The 22,527-nt window shown below is 43.1% G+C and overlaps 1 protein-coding gene across 1 annotated transcript in view; it reads left to right on the top strand.

The window, feature by feature from the left end:
- Nucleotides 1-6,314: 6,314 nt before the first annotated feature.
- arid1b (AT rich interactive domain 1B (SWI1-like)) overlaps nt 6,315-22,527 on the top strand; it is a 162,882-nt gene continuing 146,669 nt past the window's right edge. The window contains 1 exon segment of the mRNA XM_055161103.1: nt 6,315-7,514. Within this exon segment, the coding sequence (XP_055017078.1) occupies nt 6,315-7,514 (1,200 nt within the window).

Here is a 22,527-nt window from a genome sequence, read left to right as displayed (position 1 = left end):
CAGATAAGTCATTGATCTATAGACACAGCTCCACTGTATGTGTAATACTGGTATTAAATGAGATGAATGGGCACTTGAGCTGGGCCATACAGGCACTTTATAAAATAGGAGTCTACTTCCATGAAGCCAAGTGAGCTCTGAGAAATCACCTGTTGATGACCATAATGTAATAGAACATTTGTTTTGAATGGGCGGGAACTAATGTCTCACCGTCCATTAATATTCTCATGCTGTGCCACATGGTCGCCTGGTGCTGGGGGGGAATGATTAGGGTGACGGACGATGAGGTGATGACACAAGAAAACAACGTGCCCACCTCCCTCTCTACCCCCTATTCTTCTCCCTCCCCTCAAGCCTTCAATACAACAGCCACAAATTACCCACTTTACTCGCAATATTATCGGGGCTGATCGCTGGTGTCCATAATTAGAGTCTTAGTGTCGTCTAGCCTCCATTAGGCTAACAATAGAGCCATGGAACAAGGCCACTTTGGGCAAATAACATGTTGAGAACACTTGACTTTTGTGAAGAGATAGTGAAAAGCATCTGAGGCCATTACACATCCAAAGAGCCGGGAATAGTTGTGCGGCTGCCAGCGCTGTAAAAGCCGTACTGTAGACACTGTGTTTTTATCTTTATTGTGGAGCGCATACACTCACAGACTCAAAGACACAGATGGATTCTCACGCCCAGACGCCATTAAACTAAACTAAGGACACAGCTCCGTATTCCTTTGACACAAACACAAATATCATCACATAGCACATAGGCGCAGCTTAGTGGAGCCTGTATTTCAATCACATGCGTTGGATAGCTCACTGCTGTGTTTCCTCTGCGGCTACAGGGAAAGAGACAGCACGCTATATTCTGAACCCAGGCCCCGTTTGATCTCTCGTCATCGCCCCTCCAAGACATCATTGTGTAACAGTGGAGGGCTTCATGGTGCAAAGGAAATATCAAGGAAGTTATTCATAAATATTAGATAAGATCAAAACAGCCAGTTGCTCCCAGACTTTGCGCTTTGGGGTCAAGCCGTCCGCATCCCTTTGATTTCTTTTTTTTTTTTCACTCAAGCGTGCATTCAAATTAAATTCACCTTTTTGAAAAGATCTGGAAAACAGGAAAGTACAAAGGAATGTGACGAGTCCAATCATAATACTAATAAGCTAATAATTCAGGACAAATCTACAGTTTTGTTTCATTTCTGATCAGCAGTCTTCATTATTCATAATACCCTTGTTTTGATTAGCATCCCTATATGCACCGCACAGTACCAAACCTGCAGAGATTAATAGGCTGCATTCTCCAAACTCTTCCTCCTCTCCTCCTGGGCTGACACAAATTGGTGAAATATCACTTTGATCATGCCTCCTGAACAACAAACAAAACACAAACCTAATTAGCCTAATTCAAAATCGTTCCAAATGCCTGTGTTTGTTATCAGTGTTGTCTTTCTCCGAGCTGGAGTTAAAGCTAAAAGTTGGACGAGAAAGCATGTTTTACTTTTGTGGAAGTCCCTAATGTTTCCGACGACCTTTGTCCATTTGCTTCAGTTCTGTAGCAGATATCTCATTGTGGTATAATGCAGACGGCTTTGTTGATCTTCCCATCTGGATAGAAATGTCACGCGGCAAGGGAATCCAAGAGTTAGGCTTTATTGCACAACACCTGGCAGTAAAGAACATGTAAAATCCCCTTATGCTCAATACATGTAAGATAGAAATATCAGTACATTTTAAAACGTTACCACAATTTCACAAAATTATTAATTTTACTTCAACTTAAACATAATAGGGATGGTTTAAATGCTTCAAGTATGACTTATTTTGGGTATCTGTTCCCTTAACTTTGTTGGAAATGTTTGGAATAGTGCTTGTCACCAGTCACGTATAGGAGAGATGAGACCTTTCTTTGACTAATTCCCTCTGATTGCATTTTGTTCCATTGTTTTCATTCACACCTAGTACTGTTCAACATGAAACTAACAGATGGATATATGAACTCTCTGTTGTGTACTGAAAACGATTTCAGTTGTGAAATTATCCTGTATGTCAATGCAAGGCAACTCCAATGTACATAAATTGATGATGTGGCACTGTAAAAAAGAAAGGCCTAATACACCACATACAACTTGTAATTTATCCAAACTGCATAGTCTATCATTTGCAGTAAAAGTTGATGCACCATATTGGTGACTGTTTGCCACAAGGGATTTTTTTCCCAATGGAAGTAATTCACCATCACTATATAGCATTTGAAGTGCTCACTTACAACAAACAGCGTGAAGTCTACCTTGCAATGCTAGCGGATTAGCCCACGAAGCCTCGCTAACATATGCAGTGACTGGCGGCAAGTTCTTCCCCATTAGGTTGACACATCAAAGGCGGGCGGCGGGAGAAGTTCTTCACAGCCAGTTAAAAGTGGGCTCTGTGTGGATCTTGTAAATACCGTCTTTTGAGTATGTGCCTCACGGGGGACACTTCACACACTCTTCCAGTCAGGAGAAAGAGGAGGACAGAGGAGGGAGGGAGAGGAACGGTGACAGGCAGCATTGAGGGAGGGGCTGGGGGTCCCCTGTCACCATCACACCATCAGCAGCAGGATCTGTGGATGAAGAAAATCACTCTCCAGTCCTCTGCCTTCCTGTCTCCGGCTTGTTCTTACCCAGTCCTCACACTCCTCATGATCGGCGAAAGTAGAGCAGGGCTGTTTTCCTGTTTCTTTTGAGTCATGTTTTTCATACCACATAAATAGAGCATGTGGCATCCTGGGAATTCTGTGTTTCAGTATACAGCGGACACAATAGCATCCACTCTTTTCAAGTGTTGTTGAAAACATTTTATCCATCATAGCTGTTTGTAGGGCTCTGCTGAGGCCCTCGACTCTGCAAGGAGCACAGAGGAATAAGAGATGTGTTTTGTTAGCTGCCACACATACACACATACGCTCACAGCGGCACACACACTCTGCTCCAAAGCTTGTCTTTGCCTGATTTTGCAGACTGATCAATGCAAATGCTGTTATTTACCCAAGCCTGAAATGAAAAGACTATGGATCAATTTGATGCACTTCCATAGGGTGTGCACACAACGGCATGCTGGCTTTTTGTCTTCCCCGCACAGTCCCCTCCTCTGCAGCCATGCACCCCTTGTGTCTTAAAGACGTCTTTCAACATTGTTAATGCAAAATATACAGCGTGCTCTCTGTGGTGTATGAGAATATCCTCTCTCTGTCTCCAGCACACACCAGTGTGACACTGGGCTGCATCCATCTGAGCAACTGTGTATCTATGTGCTCATGTTGAACTAGATGGACAGCACAGTTTAAAGTTGAGATATGGGTTAAAATAGGTTAAAGTTAGGCAAGTAGTAACTATGAGTAACTATGATTAAGGTTAGGATCAGTTTCCAGGAATCAAGCCAATGTGATGTCCCAAAGAAGCATAAAAACCCAACATATGTGTGTTTGTGTGTTCTTGTGTGTGTGGGTGCTTGTGTGTCTATGTGTGCTTGTGTCTGTGTTCTGGGCTGACCCACTTTCTGTGCTTGGCCAGGCTCATGCTGCTGCTGTGTTGTGCTGTGGTGCTGGGGGAGATCCCTGCAGACTCCCCAGAACAGACTCCAGCTCTCCTCCTGACAGACACTCACCGTGGCATGTTATCCCCCCGGTGGAGCGGGACCTCTGCCTCTCTCACTGTGTGTGTGTGTTGTGCAGAAGCATAATTGTGTGTATTCACAACAGTAGGTTCAGACGTGCTCAAAGCAGAGAGCATTCCAGTGCAGTATATTTTTAATTCCATCCACCCTCATCCGGCTCCTCCTCCTCTCTTGCATGTGTTTGTCTGGAGTTATTGTTTCAATCTTGCTGCATCAGGGGGCCCCTGAAGGTTATAAATTAAACATAAATGCAAATGCGCTGAGCCATTGCCCTCCTCCACCTCCCTCCTGCATACCCCCCCTTCCTCACCATTCAAACAGATCAGTGTGTCTGAGAATTAATAGGAGAACAGTGGGCTTTTTTAATGAGTGAGAGAGAAATTAGAGTTGCAAAGCCACAGCATGGCACACCCAGAGCTGCAGCCGAGGCAGCGACGGCGCCATCATAGAATATGCTAATGCCCCAGGTCCCCTCTGTCAGCGCTGGTGCGGCTGCAGAGATCAGAGCTCAGGCTTTGATCTGCCACGCTGATGGAGCCAGTCGGTACTGCACAGGCCATGAAGTGTAACTGTGTGGATGACACTTCTTTTAATCACAACAGTGGAATAGAACCAGTCATGTGTCTTCAAGTGTACACTCAACACAAAACTTCTTGATCATTTAAATGGATGTTCTTTAAGACTTTTTACCCAAATGTTTGGCAGTGAATGCAAATGTGACGGCTCCAAGGTCTGTCTATAAATAGCCATCTGGCCTGTTGGTGCTATAGGCTGAGCCTCAGCAAGTGTTTAGACCATAACAATGTTACTGCCCTCACTCAGCCATATGGACTCATAATATGAATAAATAAAAATGTTTTAGATCTGTCACATCTTTTATTTGCTACCATTCACTTGACCCTGATTTGCAAATAAGTGGGAAGAATAAAAGTAAGACCACACACAACCATTTCCATGTACATCAATAACCATTACACCCCGTCTTACATTGTACTGCTAGTATACGCTGTTTATTCTAAATTGTAATAACATCATGTCTCCAGCAGGGGTCTTCCCTCCTACATGGCCTTCATATAGCTACCCAACTCTGAGGAAACAGTGTGGATGAGGAGGAAGTTTATAGATGTTATTTGACATTGCGTAAGGTTTAAACAAATGTAAAGTTCCCCTGCCACGTTTATTCTCGCATATTTGAAGGAGCTGTAGTTACTTTCTTTATGGCCATCCTTCCTGAGCGCCCCATCCCCAAACCCCGGCTCTTCCCAGCCCTCAGCCTCGCTCCTACCCGTCTTTCATCCGCGGCTCTCTCTGTTGATCAAATGCATCTGATCTCATCAAAGAGGACCCACTGCTCATTCAAGTCCCAGCAGACACCAGGCTTCTTTACTAAGCACCAGCATTATACATTCATGTGTGAATTACTGCTGATGGGAGAGCGTGTCTTGTAGACTTTGGTTTTGTGTGGTCCTATACACCACAGCCTGGGGTTTCGTTTTATCTGAGCTGTTTTATTCATTGTCACTTTCACATCAAGAAAAGTTCCTTTTTGACAACCTAACTAGCTCAGTGAAACAAAATAAGACGATAGGCCTCATTTAAAGTGAGTCGTAAATTTAAATAATCATACTTGTAGGCCTACTTACTAGCCGATTTAATCTTTTATGAGTCTCGGTGTGGTGCAGATTATGCCACCGTTTGTCACGTATGGTCTCTTATCACCAGATTACGGTTTGTTACAGGGGGTTCATTACTCCGCTTCAGGATGAAAAAAAAACGTGATTGGAGCGCGAGGGGGTGAGCTATGTGGAACAGATATTACTACATTAAAGCAGCTATAAAGTGTGATTACATTCTTATTCCGATGGCAACATTATTGCGCACAGCTTGTGGTTGCGTGTCCGACTCCTGTCAGAGCTGCAGAGAACTGGCGCTCGCCGAGGGACAGGGAGAGCGGCAGATGGGAAAATCAGACCTGGACTAGATCCGCCAACGTAGTCTTGCTTTCTTTTTTATGGTTTAATTTCATTCCTACTTCTTTTAACTATAACTGTTGTTGGGTTTTATTCCCTAGTCACTCCTGGAACATATTTTGACGCCTAAAAATATTATTCGGATGATGCGTCTAATCATTTCACGTTAACTAGGCTAATAATAGGATAATTAATTCACAGTTTTTTCGGCTAATAGTTGCTTTTTCCCACGTTATAGTTCCGACCGAGTTACGCTAAACAAGCAGCTGAACTGTTCTATATAAGGGATGTATAGTAGTGCAGCGTGCGTAATGGCTCACTACTCCAGTCCACATTTTCCTGCGAGGCGCGCTAGAGCAGGAGGTGGATAAGCTGGTCGAGCCCGCTCTCTCTCATGCCATGCTGGGCCACAAGGGCTCCGGGAGACGCTGCTACACATTACCGAGAAGCAGGATGGATGAGAGGCGGTGGGGGCTCGAGAAAAGTTTGTTTTAAACTACTGGAGAAACTTTGAAGATGAACCCTCGTTGACGCGCCATGTTACAACCACAGCGCGAGAACAAAGCTAGTTTTTGCTGAATATACGCATTTATACCTCCTGCGCGTGCTTTTTGCCTCTCTGGTACTATTCTGTGCGCAAGGCTGGCTGGAGCTTGCTGTCACTGCGCGCTGAGATGTTGCAGTGACTATGGCTGCGCAAGTGGCATCGGCTCCGACCAGAACTAGTAAAAACAAGAAACTGTCTAGCAGCTTGGGACCGGACCTCGGTTCGGGGAAATCCGGAGGAGGTGGGACCGTGCAGCGGACTGGACTGATGCTCGGAGCTGGAGATGGAACTCTGAATAATGTAGATCATCTCCGCCGAAACGAGAACAACATGGTCCATTCAACTTCCACGAGTCACAACGCTGCGGACGGACATGACAAAGATGGGAACAATCTCTCTTTAGCTCCGGCGTCGACTCACTCATCCACTTCCTCGATGGAAGTGGGCTTGATCGCGAACCACAAGCTGAAATGTATGGGGAGCGGAGACCCCCAGCCTCAAACACAACAGCAAGCGCCACCGCCGACGCACTTCAACCAGTTTGCGCCACATCAGCAACGGCAGATCCAAAGTAACAACACAGCCAACAATAACGGCCAAGGTCCCCGTGGGGATAGGGCTGTGGATCACCCTCACCACGGCGGAAAGGAGAACCTGTTAGGGGGCCAGGGAGAGCCACAGCAGCAGCTCATGACGGGGAAAGGTGAGGGTGAGCTCACCTGTAAGCCCGTGGAGAGGATGATGGGGGGCAGGTATGAGCACGGAAACTTGGGACCAACAAGCAACAACTCTGAGTTCAATAACAACTATTACACTCCTCGTTCCTATTATGAGCAACATGGCGGCTCAGGGATGGCTCATAACAGCCTGGAGAACTCCCACGAAACGGGCTATAATAGCCAATACAACCAATACCCAGGGTACCGCGCGGGCTACGGTGGTGGGGCTTACGGGATGATGGGCTCCACAGGGTGCAGACAGCCCGGGAACATGATGATGGGCAGCAGCTCTCCTGCGGGCCACAGTAAGTCTCCTCTGGGACCGACTTCGGGTGGCTTTCAGAGGTACCCGGGACAGAGCCAGCCTCAGCAGCATCCCTCCGGGGCCACGCCGACCCTAAACCAGCTGCTCACATCCCCCAGTCCTATGATGCGGGGCTATGGCGCTGCTTATCAAGACTACAGTGGTCCTTCGTCGCAACAGCAGGCCAGCATGGGTTTGGGAAAAGACATGGGACCACAGTACGGAGCGCCCTCAACTCACGGTTGGGGAGGCCAGCAGAGAAATCAACCCCACTCCATGAGTCCCGGAAGTGGAGGCCAGGGCATCGGCAGGGCGCAGGTGAGTTCTGGAAACTTGGTTCGCTCCGCGGAGCCTCGGTGACCTGAGGTCAGTCTCCTCACATGCATGAGCTGTCACTCACTCAGGCCTCTTCTTTGATCTGGCGTTAAGCAGACACGCATACACACACGTTCTACTCGCTATGTGAGATAATGTTTTCTGTGGGTTGTGCGTTTTAAAGTTCATTTAAAGCTATTCTTAAATAACCCGACATGGGGCATTTTAATCTAATGCCAGTTGACGACGTGATCAGAGACACGTCTCAGAATTACTTCTTCGTGCTATCCATTAGTGAATTGCATTATTCTACACATTTGTTTTCAGGAGCCATATATGCTCACATATAATCTGAGGTAATTACTTAAGTTCTCAAAAGTAGCCCATCACTTCAGTAGTGGTATCTTAAACAAGTCTGTATGACTACTTTTTTAAATATTTTGTCATAAGAGCTGTATAAAACAGGTCATGGATCTAACTATTCCATTGCCTTTCCATGGCTGAAAACACAGTGCTGCTACTACTACTGTGTTTCATGCTTTCTGTGCAACTCAGGAATTTGAATTGGAGGTAAAGTGGCCAAAAGCGCTCAGTGCTCTTGGCTCACATTTGACACACCGTCTGCCATCTGATTGGCTCCCCATGGCCCTGTTGGACAGACTGCATTAGTAAAAGCTTCTTCCACTGATGATGGGCGATGCTGTTTTCACGTCCTGTGGGAATAAGAAAGTGGCAGTTTAATACACGTTTTAGCATTATTGTAGGTTAAGACTAAGACTTGTTTTTACTGTGTAACCTACCATTTTTTTCCATTACTTGTGCTAGCTTAGATGTTTGATTGGAATCAGACAGTCTGATATTTATAGTTGTATATAACAAGAAACCTTTATGTTGAATCCAAGTTCAGTTAGTCTGTGCATAAATAGGCCTTGTTAGAATATAACTATTCCAAACATTACTAACACAGTTTGTTTTAAATCAGCCCATCAGTGACAGTAGTTGATGACTTAAATTATGTCCAGATGTGAATGACACATCTGGACCACCGAGTAGCAGGGAGATGGAACGTATGTATTTACTATCCGTCTCAGACATAACACAAGCAGTTCATTAACCCACATGGTTGAATTCAAAAGCAATCTGCATTGGCTGCATGGAGTGTGCCGTGCTCCGCTGTTGTATTGATCAGTGTAAATGATACTGATATGATGGTCAGTGCAAACCCACAATAGCCTCAGTCGTGACCACTACAACCACTGTAGATCATGCAATTTGGACTTAATTTTTGCTCATTCAAATTTGTCATATCAAACTGTACAGCTTTTGCTCCCCATTTGAAAACATTTACTTTCCAGCATTTTATTCTAACCTATCTTCAGAAGCGAGCACACGTGTTACTGTTTTTACTTGACTCCCAACATTTCAGGCGCAGTATATTCACGGCACAAATCCCAATGTTTAATTCATATTTAGAGCAGCGGTAGCAGCAGCACGGCTCCTCTCTGCACTGACAGGCTGTGAGCGAGAGCCGAGCGGTGTAGTGCATAATATACCGTCTCCAAATTGGCCCCGTGATATGACTGCGCTGTGCTTGAGAGAGTGCATTTGGTGGGGAGCAGGCCTCTTGTCACCTGTTGGCACACTTTCCCCCTCTTTCAAATTCAATTACCCCTCCCCTCTGCCTGCCCCTCCAGAGTGCACCCCATTTACGCCGGGCCTGACCACTCACCAAAATAAAGACACAGACTCCCGTGCACCTGTCTATGCCTGTGTCAGAGTGCTCATCACAATGGCATTGTCCTAGTTTTCAAATGACTCTGGCCTATTTGAAGTCATGAACAGAAGAATATTTGGCATTCATTGTACATCCTCTTCTTTGGCAGTAGTGAATGCATTATGTCCAGCGCATCATCATTATAGCTGTTACATGTTCCTATTTTATTGGCTTAGAATAGTCTAGAAATGTCTCCAGTTTGCGCCTAAATGTGTTAAAAAGATCACTTTGCTATACACACACACATACAAACAAAAGCAATTAGCAGACAAAAACAACAGCCTAGTAAGTTGTTGCTGCTAATTAAAGCAGCGATTTGTTTAAAACCTGACCTAATAAAAACTATAAACTGCATTTGTATTTCTTGCTAAGTTATCAATTATGCTATGTGTTTTGTCGTTTTTAATAGTAGAAAACTAGAAATCAAAAGGCCAGTGCTACAGTTCAGTTCTTCATATCAAAGACGCACAAAGGTAAGCTAATGTGCTTACCTTGATATGATCCCTTCTCACTCTCTGCTCTCTAGTGCATACTGTTTACATTTCTCCCTTATGAATTATTAGTGTGATACGAACAAAGACTTTATAATGGGAGCAATGCATCAATGTCACGTTGTATTATGCGGGTATCTCGGGGAGTCTTGCATAGTGATGGGTTTGACTATGGATATGGAGGAGAATTAATTTATGGTACATGTTGTGTATAGACACAGACAGCCCACGGGTGCAGTCCAGCAGTGGGCACCTAGGTGATAGTTTGGGTGTCTGAGGGTGCCCTTGAATGCATTGCGTTAGCAGGCTAAACCTCTTGGTCAGCACTAGTCCACCCCCCTCCCTTTTCTCATTTGTTTATGTCGTTTTGTTTACATCTTCGCTATACCGCTGATTAGCTAGACCATAGCGCTGTTTTAATTTGCTCTGTCGCGTCCGATAAGAGCCCCAGTTTTTTTTTTTTCCTCCATCTTTCCGGGATAAAACAGCTAGCCGGCGTAGGTAATTGCCAGGCAGAGGTTATCCTTGTGAGCATGCGGTTCTCCACCAAACGCCAATTAAGTTTACGTCTTTAAAAATAATAAATATTAAATGCCTGTACATGAGTGGTACAGGCTTGTGTTATTAGTTAATGTATGTTTTGTGCATAGCTCCATTGTACACATGCTCAGAACATCCCCCCCGAGTCAAAGGTTGATGTGTAAACACCCCGAAGAAGGGATTTAATTACTACGGGCAGGCGTTGATTTGATGTCAGCTGTTTCCCGGCACCGTCTTCTTATCCAAGCGGCCGGTAACAGAACGTAATTATCCATAGGGGAAATTTGGACTGGATGGCGTGGGCGATTTAGTCTTTTGGATTGGCTCTTGATTGTTATGTTTGGGCTTGCTCACTTATAAAATATGCAGCTTGTCTTTAGGCACTCTGCTGTGTTTTATGTGCATGTCTGACATAGCTATAAATGAAGTATAGGCCATCTCGAGCAACACTTAATTTGAAAACACATAATTATTATTTCACCCATAAGCCCATGCTGTTAGTGTTTAGTAATTGCTCATGAAGGTTTTATTGATAATCAGATAAATACAATTACAATTACTATTTGAAAGTCTCCATTGGAAACAACATTGGTTTGTTTTCTACTTTGCAGTGCCAAAACGATGTGCTAGAATTTGTGTTCATGTTGTTTTTACAATGTGTTTAGAGATGGGGAGTATAAGTCGAAGATGCACAATTGTAGGCTATATTTGATGTAAGTCACAAGGATCACTGCTGACTCCTGAGGAATGGCCCGATCGGGTTCACACGGATAGAAAAAAAAGAACGTTTGGCAAATGTCAGCATAGTTTAAATCCTCCTCTCTCTTTGAACGATATACACAAGTAGTATTTACAATCTGTTGGCCTCTTGCACACACACGCACACACTTATAGTCTCTTGGCTGGGTGCCAGGTCTCATGGTGTCGGGTGCTGCCGTGGCACCCAGCCCACCCCTCTGACCTTCACATATGCAAATTAGCCACGTGGAGCTACTGAATGGGACCGCCCCCTCCCCCCCTCCCCCCTCTCTAATCCCAAAGGAGCATCACTTTCCCTCTTTCTTCTTTCTTTAAGTCACACGCCGCCTGTAGCTTGATGTTGCACCATGAAACAACTATGTAGGATGACAACTATACCTCCTTAACAGATGGTCCACTATAGATTTTTAAAGACTTTATATTCTGCCACTTTTTTCTCTGTCCTGAGGGAGCAGCCGTCACTTCCTAGATGTTTAGATAGTTGACAAATTGTGTGAAATAAGCACTAAACTGAGAAGTCTGCAAGAACTGTAAAAAAAAAAAAAAAAACATTTTGGAATTGTGGCCTTATTGGGGCAATTGAAATACAATACACATTTGATTTGCCATCAGCCTAAGTGGCCAGTGCCATACTTCAGTGTAAAACATATTTTTGCATTACTACATACTAGACCTAATTTTGGTTTTCTTACAAATTTTTAAATACAATGCAAATACACATATCATATATTTAGGCTTTATTGCAAGTGTTATCTGAGCCACCAGCTATCTTCCACACACATCCCTTAAGTGTAAGCACATTTTATATCCTCTGCTAAAGTCATATCATTCGTATCTGGAGAAATCAGTGCCTCTCACAGCTGTGCGATTAGAGTAAATACGACTCAATGCAAGTGTACATTTGTGTGTGTGTTTTTCATCCAGTAAGTAAGGACATCATCATAATTGTGGCTCTCATCATCATTACCAAGCGCTAACATCAAAGCTAGCACACTTCTCTGAGCTCCCAGACTATCTCAGTGTTTGGTTGGAGGTGATTCTAATCAACACTGGCATGACAGAACCATTTGCTCAGCTTTTAAAAAACTCCACAATCACGGTGTGGGGACGCGTAGGAACAACAAAATGAACTGACAAGAACATGCAGCCTCTCTCGGCTTTTGTTTAGTTTTTTATCTCACACAAACTTATGCTATGCTTTGACAAGGCCTAAATGTATTTTCTAGCCTCAACATGACACCTGTATAGTGTTTTTGAGATTTTCTATTGCAAGCAGCATGCTGGTTTATGTTTTTTTGTTCTAGCTGTGTTTTCATGGTGAGTGATGGACAAGCAATTTTAAGTCACTTGAACTCCCCACCACAATCTTGGGAATACACAATACTGGTCAGAGCAAAACTTCAAAAAAGTAAAGTACAGCATAACAAGCATACATAATATATAATTATTGACAGTGGTATTGTCACAGAATGGTGAATAGTTTCCAGTTAAAATAGAGATACGCAATAAAAATAGAGCCAAGCAGGTAGTGATCCCTCTGAATAGTTACTCAGTGCACCTTTAAAATACCTCAATTTCACTACAGCAAAGAATCTATTAATAACAGAGTAACAATAAATTATTTGTTCAATTGAAATGGAAATAATAACATATTTTTTGACACATTAAAAACTGTCCTATAAGACAAGCAATGTTTGTCATATTAGATTAAAACAAACTTTGCTTTGCTTATCGAGGCTGTTATCGGCATCTGTTGTTTCAGAATATTTTTTTATTTTTTGCATTATGAGCTCCTGATATATCCTGGCTTGTTTTTACATTCCAGCTGCCACTCCTCTGGCAAAAACCGGATAGACTGGATTAGATATCGACTACACATGAACTTTATTTTCGGAGTTAAATTGTCTTATTCTTTAAGTTGTTAATTCCCTTAAAGGATATCAATACTGTTAACAGGGAGAAGATGTTTGCCATGCACAGCTCTAATCTCCCTGTGCAACTGTGCGACTCTAGATTTCTCAATGATCAGCTATAGCTACTGTTGGCTAAACATGCAAAGGTTACTGTAATGTCAGGCATGTGTCAATGGAGAGAGAGAGAGGAATACCGCATTACCATAATCTATAGACCAAATAGAACAAGGAACGCGTCTCTCCTCTGCTTTTTCCGAGGAAAATGCAGTAGACTTCACTGGCACTTCTTCCTGGAAATGGCTGGTTGTCAACTTTTGGCTTGACTTGACAGGGCAGATTATGATGTTCCAAGCGTTGATGTCATATCCTTCCAATATGCCATAGGCTACAGCTGACAGCCTACATGGCCCTTGCTGTCGTGAAATGTTGTCTTTCTGACCCGCTGGCCCTTGGGTATATGTAACATTTCAGATCCGAATTTTTATTTTTTTATTTTTTCCTTTTGCAACAAACTGCCACAGACACGCACTGTTGTTGAATACTGAGAAACTCTTAGACATGATGGATTACGGAAAGTCAATGAAGAAATAGTACATTTTTGGAAAACTAGTTATGGAAACATTTTTGTCAGGATTTTAGTTGAGTGTGCAATGCAGTGCTGTTGTTGAGATGACATAGGTGTTAAAATGCATGGTACAGCCTTTTTAAACTGAGATTGCGCTCTGAAATCTAAACAGATAATTAGATGTTGCATGCTATCTGAGGCGTCTGAAACACTTGCCCTCTCACCCGCCAGGGCTGCAGTCTATACTAACTGTTTTGACTGATTTGAAAAGTACATTCTCTATTTACTGCGAGCTGGCGTAGTTTGGTAAGAAGTATTGTTTAGTTGCAGAAGGGTATTCTAATTAGACTGTCTTTGGAAATTCCCCATGTGTGTTGTGGTTGATCTTGGACACTGCAGACCGGGTTGCCTAACTTCTCCACAGATTCCAAAAAGCTGAATCATGTTTAAAAGTTTTGCGTTCAAATAGACAGCCTCTCCATCTTTCTTTCCAGTCTCTGAGCCTTCCTCTCTCGGATGCGGGTGGCGGTGGGGTGACCTTGGCTGGTGACTACACTGCTATACTCATTAAGTAGTAAAGATGAATGGTTCCATTATGGCGGCAGAGAAACGAGCGGGGCCAATTAGTGGTAATTAACAGAGACGAGGGCGCGCTCTGGAGGGCACCCTGACCTGTGCTCTGGCGGGGGCGCTCTCTTGTATATACAGCCAGACTAATGCATGGATATAGAAACGTAGTGTTCACTATGGTCTCTATGTTTCCATTTACAAATTGTATGGAGATACAATACATGACTACATTATGCATATATATGACCCATGCAAAGCCACTTCCACTCCAGGGAGGAGAGCTGTCAAATGCTTTGAAATGTTAAATTGGGTAGGAGCTTGGGTATAATTAGTATTCTAATATTCTAATTCATTATAATTCAGATTTCTATTTCTGTTCTTTCTCAAAATCATCAATCCTTCATAATGAAACAAGTCTATTTTTATTTTTAAAACACACATGTTGTGTATAATCATTTACTTTATGTAAAAGTGTTAACAAATGGCAAATTATTGTCAAAATATTAAATATAAAATATTTCTGAAAGTGGAAAAAATTGCTTGTTGAATTTGGTCATAGTGAACACTTCTACATTTTAGTTAAAAAAAGTATATTTTCATTGTGAATCAATGTTCTTTGAGTTTATTTTATAGTCCTCACTGATTACTATGAACTCACATTAGCTAAACTAGTTAATTAACTCCTTATAACTCAAACCTGAGTGTGTATTGTAACAAAGGAAAAGTCCACTGGGGACAGAATATACTGTACATATTTAAACAACTCCTGCTGATGGGGTCAACCTGCTCCAGCATGGCAACACCTTTGGGTGACATGTGATCCCCGATGTGATGTCAGTCCCCTCCTGTAGCCCTTTGGTCCAGCCTGGGAGCTTGTTAGGCAAAGGTCTGCGTATAAAAGGCCTCAAAATGCCAAGCCAATATACCATCAGCGCTAATGAACATTTCCTGATGATTTTTATTCTTAATTGGGGATTCCATTTTGTGCTGATCCGCAGTATTCCAGCATCTCTGCATCAAGGAGAGACTCAAGGTTGTTCACTCCCTAACTCTCTCCTCTGTCTCTCTTCCTCAGTGGCTGCACTTGATTTATGCATCCCGCCCACCTCCCCTCTTTTATCAGTTCTTGGGTGAAATTGTTACAGGCTGTAATCCTTAGGGTACTACTAGGTGGGAAACATTCTTGCGGGCATGTGGAGGTTGTGTGCCACTTCTGAACAGTAGGTATCACCAGGCGCTCTGCCCAACATGTGAGTCAATACAGCACGGTGATGTTTTGTCACTTTCACAGACATGTTTGAATTGGCACTTTAGAGAGAGAGTGAGAGAGAGAGCGTTTGAACAGGCTGCGTTTTTCTTTTTTAAGGTGTTCTCAAAAGTGCAGGCAAAGTGCTGCTTTTGGGGCCCCTGAAATTGCAATGCCTGGTAAATGGATGGTTTGAGGAGTATACAATGTATTAGAAGTCAATTGTGCATGGGAGGGCCTATTTTCCATATCGCTGGCTGAACGAGTGTGTATGAGAGAGGGGGAGAGAGAAAGTGGTCGGTGCCCTGCTTCATCTATTCCCCTGTTGCTTTAGTGTCTTTGCAGGCTGTTTTATTTTCTGGGGGGACCAGTGAAGGTGACAATGTGGGTGCCTCAGCATACATCAGAAACCATTACCCATAATGGCCCCCTATCCATTTCTCCCCTCCTCTACTGACATTTATTTTATGACTGCTTACATATCAAATATTTAAATAAACACAATCGTGGACTTGAGCTGAGGTTTGCCCGAGGGTGTCAGGGGAAGTGGGAATGGCGGGAGGAAAGGGATGTATGATGACATTCATTTCCGAAACGAGGAAAGTAGTTTGGGTACGCAGTGTGGTGATAGGTGGGAGGAAGTAGCAAGTGGCAGCGGAGAGGAAGAGAGGGGAGAAACCGAACGCTAGGCAATCAAAGCAGGAGAAAGAGACAGCATGTTTCTCTTCCTCATGTGTGTGTTCACGTGCACGCCCTCGCACACCTCATCCGTCAGCGTTACCCGGGACGCCGGAGAGAGAGAGAGAGAGGACGTGGGAGAAGGCCCTGGTGGCTCGTAAAAAAGCAGCGCTCCGTATACTGGCAAATGCACTACTTCCGCCGTGGAGCTCGTGACAGAGTAATGAAGGGACAAAGAACAACAAAAAGAAGAGAAACAAAATGAGTGTGCTGCTGAGAGGAAGAGGAGGAGGAGGAGAGAGGACAGAGGAGGGTGAAGGTGAACAGAGGAAGATTTATCTGGCGTTTCCTCTGGAGAGCAAGCCCAAGCGAGATGGAGAGAAGGCAGGCAGAGTGTGAAGGGTAGAGCCGCACAATGAACCAGGAGTTCGACACAGCGCGCGTTTATTTTCTATATATAAGACAGGAGACAAGGCTAGTCCCGGGGTGCAGGGGGGCCGTCCTGCATTGGCTGCTGGCATCAGTGGGAGGCCCATTACTGTCAGACTAATCTTAAAATAATTAATTGCGAAGTCGACGCTTTTTAAAGAGTATTGTAATTGAATCCTAAATTAGGCCTGGGAAGGGGGACGCGTCCTGCTTAGCTGCGATGCTCCCATTCTCCACTCACACACACACACACTCTGACGTGCATGCATTAGTTGGTCCTGTGCACAAGCGGATAGAAAGAGAGAAAAAAAAAACACAACAAGCGAAGGAAATGCTAATGAAATGCATATTTGGGGAGAAAGGGGCCATCTATAATTTAGCGGTGCTCTTTGAATGTGAATGATGTGTGTGCAAGCGCTGTGATTTATTTTTGTTGTGCAGAGGGATAATTCTGTCAGAGTAGGCTTTTATTCTTGTAAACAAATGTGGGGAAAAGAGCAGAATAAAAGTGCCATAATAAAGTAAACAGAATGGTATGAATACATTTAGCTGCTGGCATGAATAATTTGTATAGGGGACACAGGCACTGGATGAAACAGAGATGACAGATAGGAGAGCTGTGATGCTGTTGAATTGATTTTGGCTTGTCATTTTTTTTTGGCACTTTAGTTGTTTGGGTCACACTTTATTTTACACTACACAGTGGAGCGCACTGTATATGAGCCCGAATCACATGTAACCCAACTCACTCGGTGCATTTGTAAGGTCAATGAAAATCTAGAATAATAAAACTAGAATAATAAATTAACCTAATAATTAGATCAGATTTCTGGTGTGTGTTTACATAGCCAAGAGATCTCTCATCATCAAGAACACATGGTTTCAGTCTTTAACAGTTTGTCTTACATTTTTGTCTTACCACATTATTTAGCCCTTTATTGCATAATTTTCCTCAGAAAGAAATTAGGTTACTCCCATCAGATGTAACTGATGACATAACATTTCAATAATCTGTTACCTCCAGAAATTATTTGTGTGTAAAGATAGCCATTGTTTAACATCTTAATACCATTTAACCCAACTTGTAATATGCAACAACCTGTAATAACTTGTAATTACATTGTATTTATGGTTAGGGTTACAGGTTGTTACACAGTGTATCAAAGGCAGTGTGAAAGAAAGTGTTTGTATTCCATTTATCCTATGCATTAATGTTGTATACTGTACCCACACCTGCACATGTGGACTATAGCCTTGGCAGCCACATGGACGGGGGCCAGCATACACCTCACAGCCCTCTTCAAATCCTCCAAGGCCCCTGTGGTGACTCAATGTGCTTTCATTTACACACACCACTGGCTGCATAGCTCTTCTGGGATGACCCCTACAAAACTATAGGCTATAGAACATTGCGGATCAAAGCTCGGAGAAGAGGGTCGACCCTCCATAAACGTCGGCCCCACTCCATAACTCTGCTGCAGCCAGAGAAGAAAGATGGCACCAGGAGCAGGGTCAGGGAGACAATTCAACAGGCAATAATAGGGAATGAGCAGACAACACATGCTTTTTGTAAAGGCAAAACGCACAAGTACATTATCAGCTCAGGTCACTGCCTTGAGGAGTACAAGCTGTTATGGCCATAGTATAGAGTCAAAACACCGGCAAATATTTTCTCATAGACATAAAATATTGTTATTTTTATATTAGAAAGTCAATCTGTGATCTGCGCTAAGTGCAGAGGTGAGAAAAGGAGCCAACAACACACAAAAGCATTCTTACTTCAAAATAACTTTACTATCAGTCAGTGCCAGTTTAATAATTCATTCAGTTCAGATGATTCATGTGTCAGTATAAATGATCAGACGAGACAACATAATGACAACAAAGGAAAACAAACAAAGGAATTTAAAACATAACAGTTAAGATGGGTAGTTAGAAAAATATCTTAACATGCAAGAGGTTAAAAGTGTGGTGTTACAAAACTAAACTTGGAGGGATAAATACTTGACATATTTACTCACATAAGTGAAACAGAGTAAATACAGTCTCATGATTATTATTCCCTTTTCTTTCTGTTCTTTGTGCTTGGCATTGGAATCTGGAGGCATGTGCACGATAAATGAACTGCTTCTTTCGCTAAATGTTTGAACTGAGTTCAGCTCTGATTTGGCCCAGATCTGACAGCTGTAAGCTTGGCTCTGAAGCTCCCATTTGGTCCAGGCCGACTGGGAAGAATAACAGCACAGGACAATATTGTGGTGGGCTGCTCCTCTGTCTGTGTGATCCCTCTATCAATAAGAAGCACAGGGCCGTCAGAAGGCCTGCCAACTGTGTGTGCTGTCCAGGCTGCCTCAGTCTTCTGAGCACATCTGGACACATCTGCTACACACTTCACTGCACTTGGACATGGCTCTATACATGCACCAAAGCTTTGACTGATACCAGAGGACATTGTTCTTGATAAATAACATCTATAGGCTTTCATACAGTCAACATGGTTTAGCTGTGTATTGATAATTTCTTTTTTTTTGTTTTGGTAACTGAGCATGTGCCACTGAGCCAAGTAACAGTGAGAATGTGAGTAAAGAATTGCCTCTCTGTTACCTCTTTCTCTACAGGCTTTATGTACCTCCCATATTATTCCAAAGGTATGCATATGCTCTGGGTAGTAGCTTGTGGATATGTTTCAGTATGAATGAATAGTTAATAAGTCATGTGATAATATCTTGCATCACAATACGATAATAGCTTCCACATGAAAAGCTGTTTATCAGTTAACCTTGCGTAAATATAGTAAAGTCTTTTAACCAGCAGATATGTTATTCATGTGGCCTGGCCCGGTCAGTGCAGTGTAAACGAGGCCCCGGGCTCTGCTGTAATAGAAGTGAGAGGTCCAGTGCAGACATGTGCGTGGGGCCCCGGAGCCTCTCATTGATTGGCCCTTCTCCCCCAACAGCTCCTGTGATTGATTCAAAGGCAGGACTCAGGAGATGGAGGCCTGGCCCGGGCTCCACAGTCAGGGGGGCCTTCCACAGGGTGAGCTGGGGGGCCGCGGAAGAGACACAGCACCAGGTCAAGGAGACTATTTCTGTGGGAGGCTTCACTGTGGGCAGGAGACATTCATTACAGCTCAAAATAAAAGCCAAATATGTCATGACTGCTATAAGGAACACTTTGTTGGAGTGGGAGGGGTCAGCAGGTTAAAAGACGTGAGTATCAGTCACATTGTCCTTTATTAACACATGGGTTGCTTTTGACTACACTGAATTTTGAAGTAGTTCTCTTGTGCTATACATTTTATTTAACATGAGTAAAAATATAACCTTTACTTGAATATGGTTTGACTGACAACATAATATTACTGTTCTCCATCAGTATTGTTGATTTAGATTGTTATTGTACATAAACTGAAACATCTTAATCTGAAAATCTGGTCTAGTTGACTTTTAGAAACTTTTGTGCATACAAAGCATTATATTATATTATCAATGACAATCTACATTTTGTGTCATTGCACAAAAAATATTTGGCAGTAGCAATACTTAAGTTCAGTTTTAGACTATTCTTTCTGCCACTTCTATAATCTGCCATCACATTCACACACCCCTGCCTCTGTCATTGTGGTGGCAGAGCTGTGCAGGAAAAATTATATGAAAATCAATTTTTTTCTAATTAACTTTGTAAATTTCCCGCTGAGCTATCAGACATGGGGTCCTTGTATGTCGTGCCGAGACCAATAATGAAATCAATTTGCCTCAAATTGTTTCAGGTGACTTTTAATGAGTATGTAATATCCGCCTGAGGAAGGAAGGTCATGGTATCTGTTTGTTATTTGTGTTTTATGTTTTTTTCTTGCTCCTGATGGATCACCTGCAGCAGAAATATGGATGCCTCCACCCTAGAGGACTGGGCAGTGCTCCAAAACAAACAGACTGATTGCGAATCCTTGTTTTTAGCAGTGAGCGCTCTTTAACTGCACGGCTGGTGTGACCCACTTGCTTTTTATAGAACTGCTACGTTTACTTTGATTAATGCTTTCGTTGATTTGTCTGAAACAGTCCTCCTACATTGAAAATCAAGATGCACAAGTGGAAGTTCGCTGCGTAAAGTGTAAGAGTCAGTATAGCTTGTTTTGCTTTAGGTAGCATTAGCATTCATAATTCACTGTGCTCTCCTGTGCAGTGGCCGGCCTCCCAGCCCAAAGAGCTCGTTAAGCTTTGCCTTGCAGGGAAGACTAATGGATGGCAGAGAGAGCCCCCTCAGGACCCTTTAGCAGCGTTTCTGTTGCTTAGTATTCACTTATGTATTTTCACACTATCATGAATAACCATTGCTAATTCATAAAAAACACTTGGCGATACGGGGCCTCCTTCATAATTATCCGAGATGGAGAAAAACGTTTCCTCTCCAATGTCATTCCATTCACCAAGGTGGTGATGTCCGGGAATAAATGGGAATCAGGTTTGCATATTTAATGTTAGCTCAATGGCCACATGGAAATAATGTTTTCTAGCCATAGCTGTGTTGTGTCTTTGTGTTGTGTAACTGTCTCTCTATGGGACTGTGGCTGAGGGAGTGTGAGTGGAGCACATTCTTCTGGTTCCTCCCCGAGCCCAGCGGTCCTGCTCCGTCCAAGAGCTGGGACAGTGGGAGACAGGAGGAGCCTGGGAACCGAGCTTCTTAACATTACACAGTGAACACATGTGGATATCTTTCTAAAAATAATTCACAACTACTTCCAAAGACATCGTTTTAATTTGGGCTTTTTGGAACAAGACCCACGTTACAAGGTTGTTTGAAACTAGTGTTGTCACAGTACTCAATTTCAGCCTTGATTTTGATACTAAGGAAAATGAGAACTTGCAACAGGATGTAATTTCCAAAGCAAAACAAGAAGTAGTAGTAGTCCACTGAATATTACAATGCTGTCTCTATTACTAGTTAGATTGATAAAGACTTTTCTAAAACTATTGAAGACAGGTCTTGTCTGGTTTTGTGCTTTTTCAAAGGACTATCTAATTTCGTTACTAGTTTTAGTATCAATTAATCCCGAGTATAAATAGTTTTGACATCCCATTTTCAAACACATGAGGGGCGTGTATTTGAAGAGGAAGAGTTTTAAATAAAATGGCTGTATTAGGCTAAAAGTTTTTTGGATTTCTATCTCTCATCAAAAACATCCATGGAGTTGTGTTTTGTTTCATTCACACCTTTTTAATCCTCTGCTCTCTTCCGTGGAGTTTATGAAGCTTAGTTCCACAGAACAGAATTACGCCTACCTACTCCACTCATTCATTTATCAAAGTGTGCTGCTTTATTTTCACTCACTCCTCACTATTATTCATTCTGTGGCAAAATGGCATCATACAAAAACCTGAGCCCTCAGAGCTGCCCCCTGCTGGTTTCTTCAACAGTTTCGTATTAGAGTAAAGTGTAGCATTTTTCTTGTAGTCAGCTGCTATAAAAAGTGCAATGCTTTTCCACAGATGACCAAGATTGCATGGTTTAAAAAGATAAATAAACACATAGGGCAGAGTTTAGTGTATCTTGCAAACTGTCTCGAAAATGCTGTAATGCCCCTTGTTTTCATGTAACCATCCGTCCACAGATTCAGTGCAGAAAAAAACTGGCAATTTGAGAGTGTGCTCCTCCACACTTTTGCCGACAATTGCATTTGATTTGTTTTGGCTGTTAATGCCGTGTCACCAGCATGTCAGCCACATCTCGTTTTGTCATTGAGTTTTTTCCCATCTTTTTGTCCCTGCCGCTTCCTCCATCTCTCACTCTCAGTGGAGAAAAAGGGCTTGGGCGACCCCGTGACCCCAATCTCACTTGAGACAGATGAAGCAGCCTCTCTTCTCCTCCTGCTCTCCCTCCCTCTTTCCCTCCATCCAACGCTCTCCTCCACACAGCTAATGACGTGTCTGTAGCGGCCGTGACCAAACTGGAGCTCGGCAACTTTTGCTGATGCACAGGGGAAGGGCGGGGGGGTGTGTGTGTTTGTGTGGGGTGTAAATATTGGTGTCAAACGCATAGGGCCACAAACACAGA

The sequence above is a fragment of the Boleophthalmus pectinirostris genome, unplaced genomic scaffold (genome assembly GCF_026225935.1).
Source record: "Boleophthalmus pectinirostris isolate CB_2022bp ecotype Guang Dong unplaced genomic scaffold, ASM2622593v1 HiC_scaffold_10, whole genome shotgun sequence".
Classification (NCBI taxonomy): domain Eukaryota; kingdom Metazoa; phylum Chordata; class Actinopteri; order Gobiiformes; family Gobiidae; genus Boleophthalmus; species Boleophthalmus pectinirostris.
Note: the sequence above shows the minus strand (reverse complement) of the source record. Positions and strands in the feature narration are given on the sequence as shown.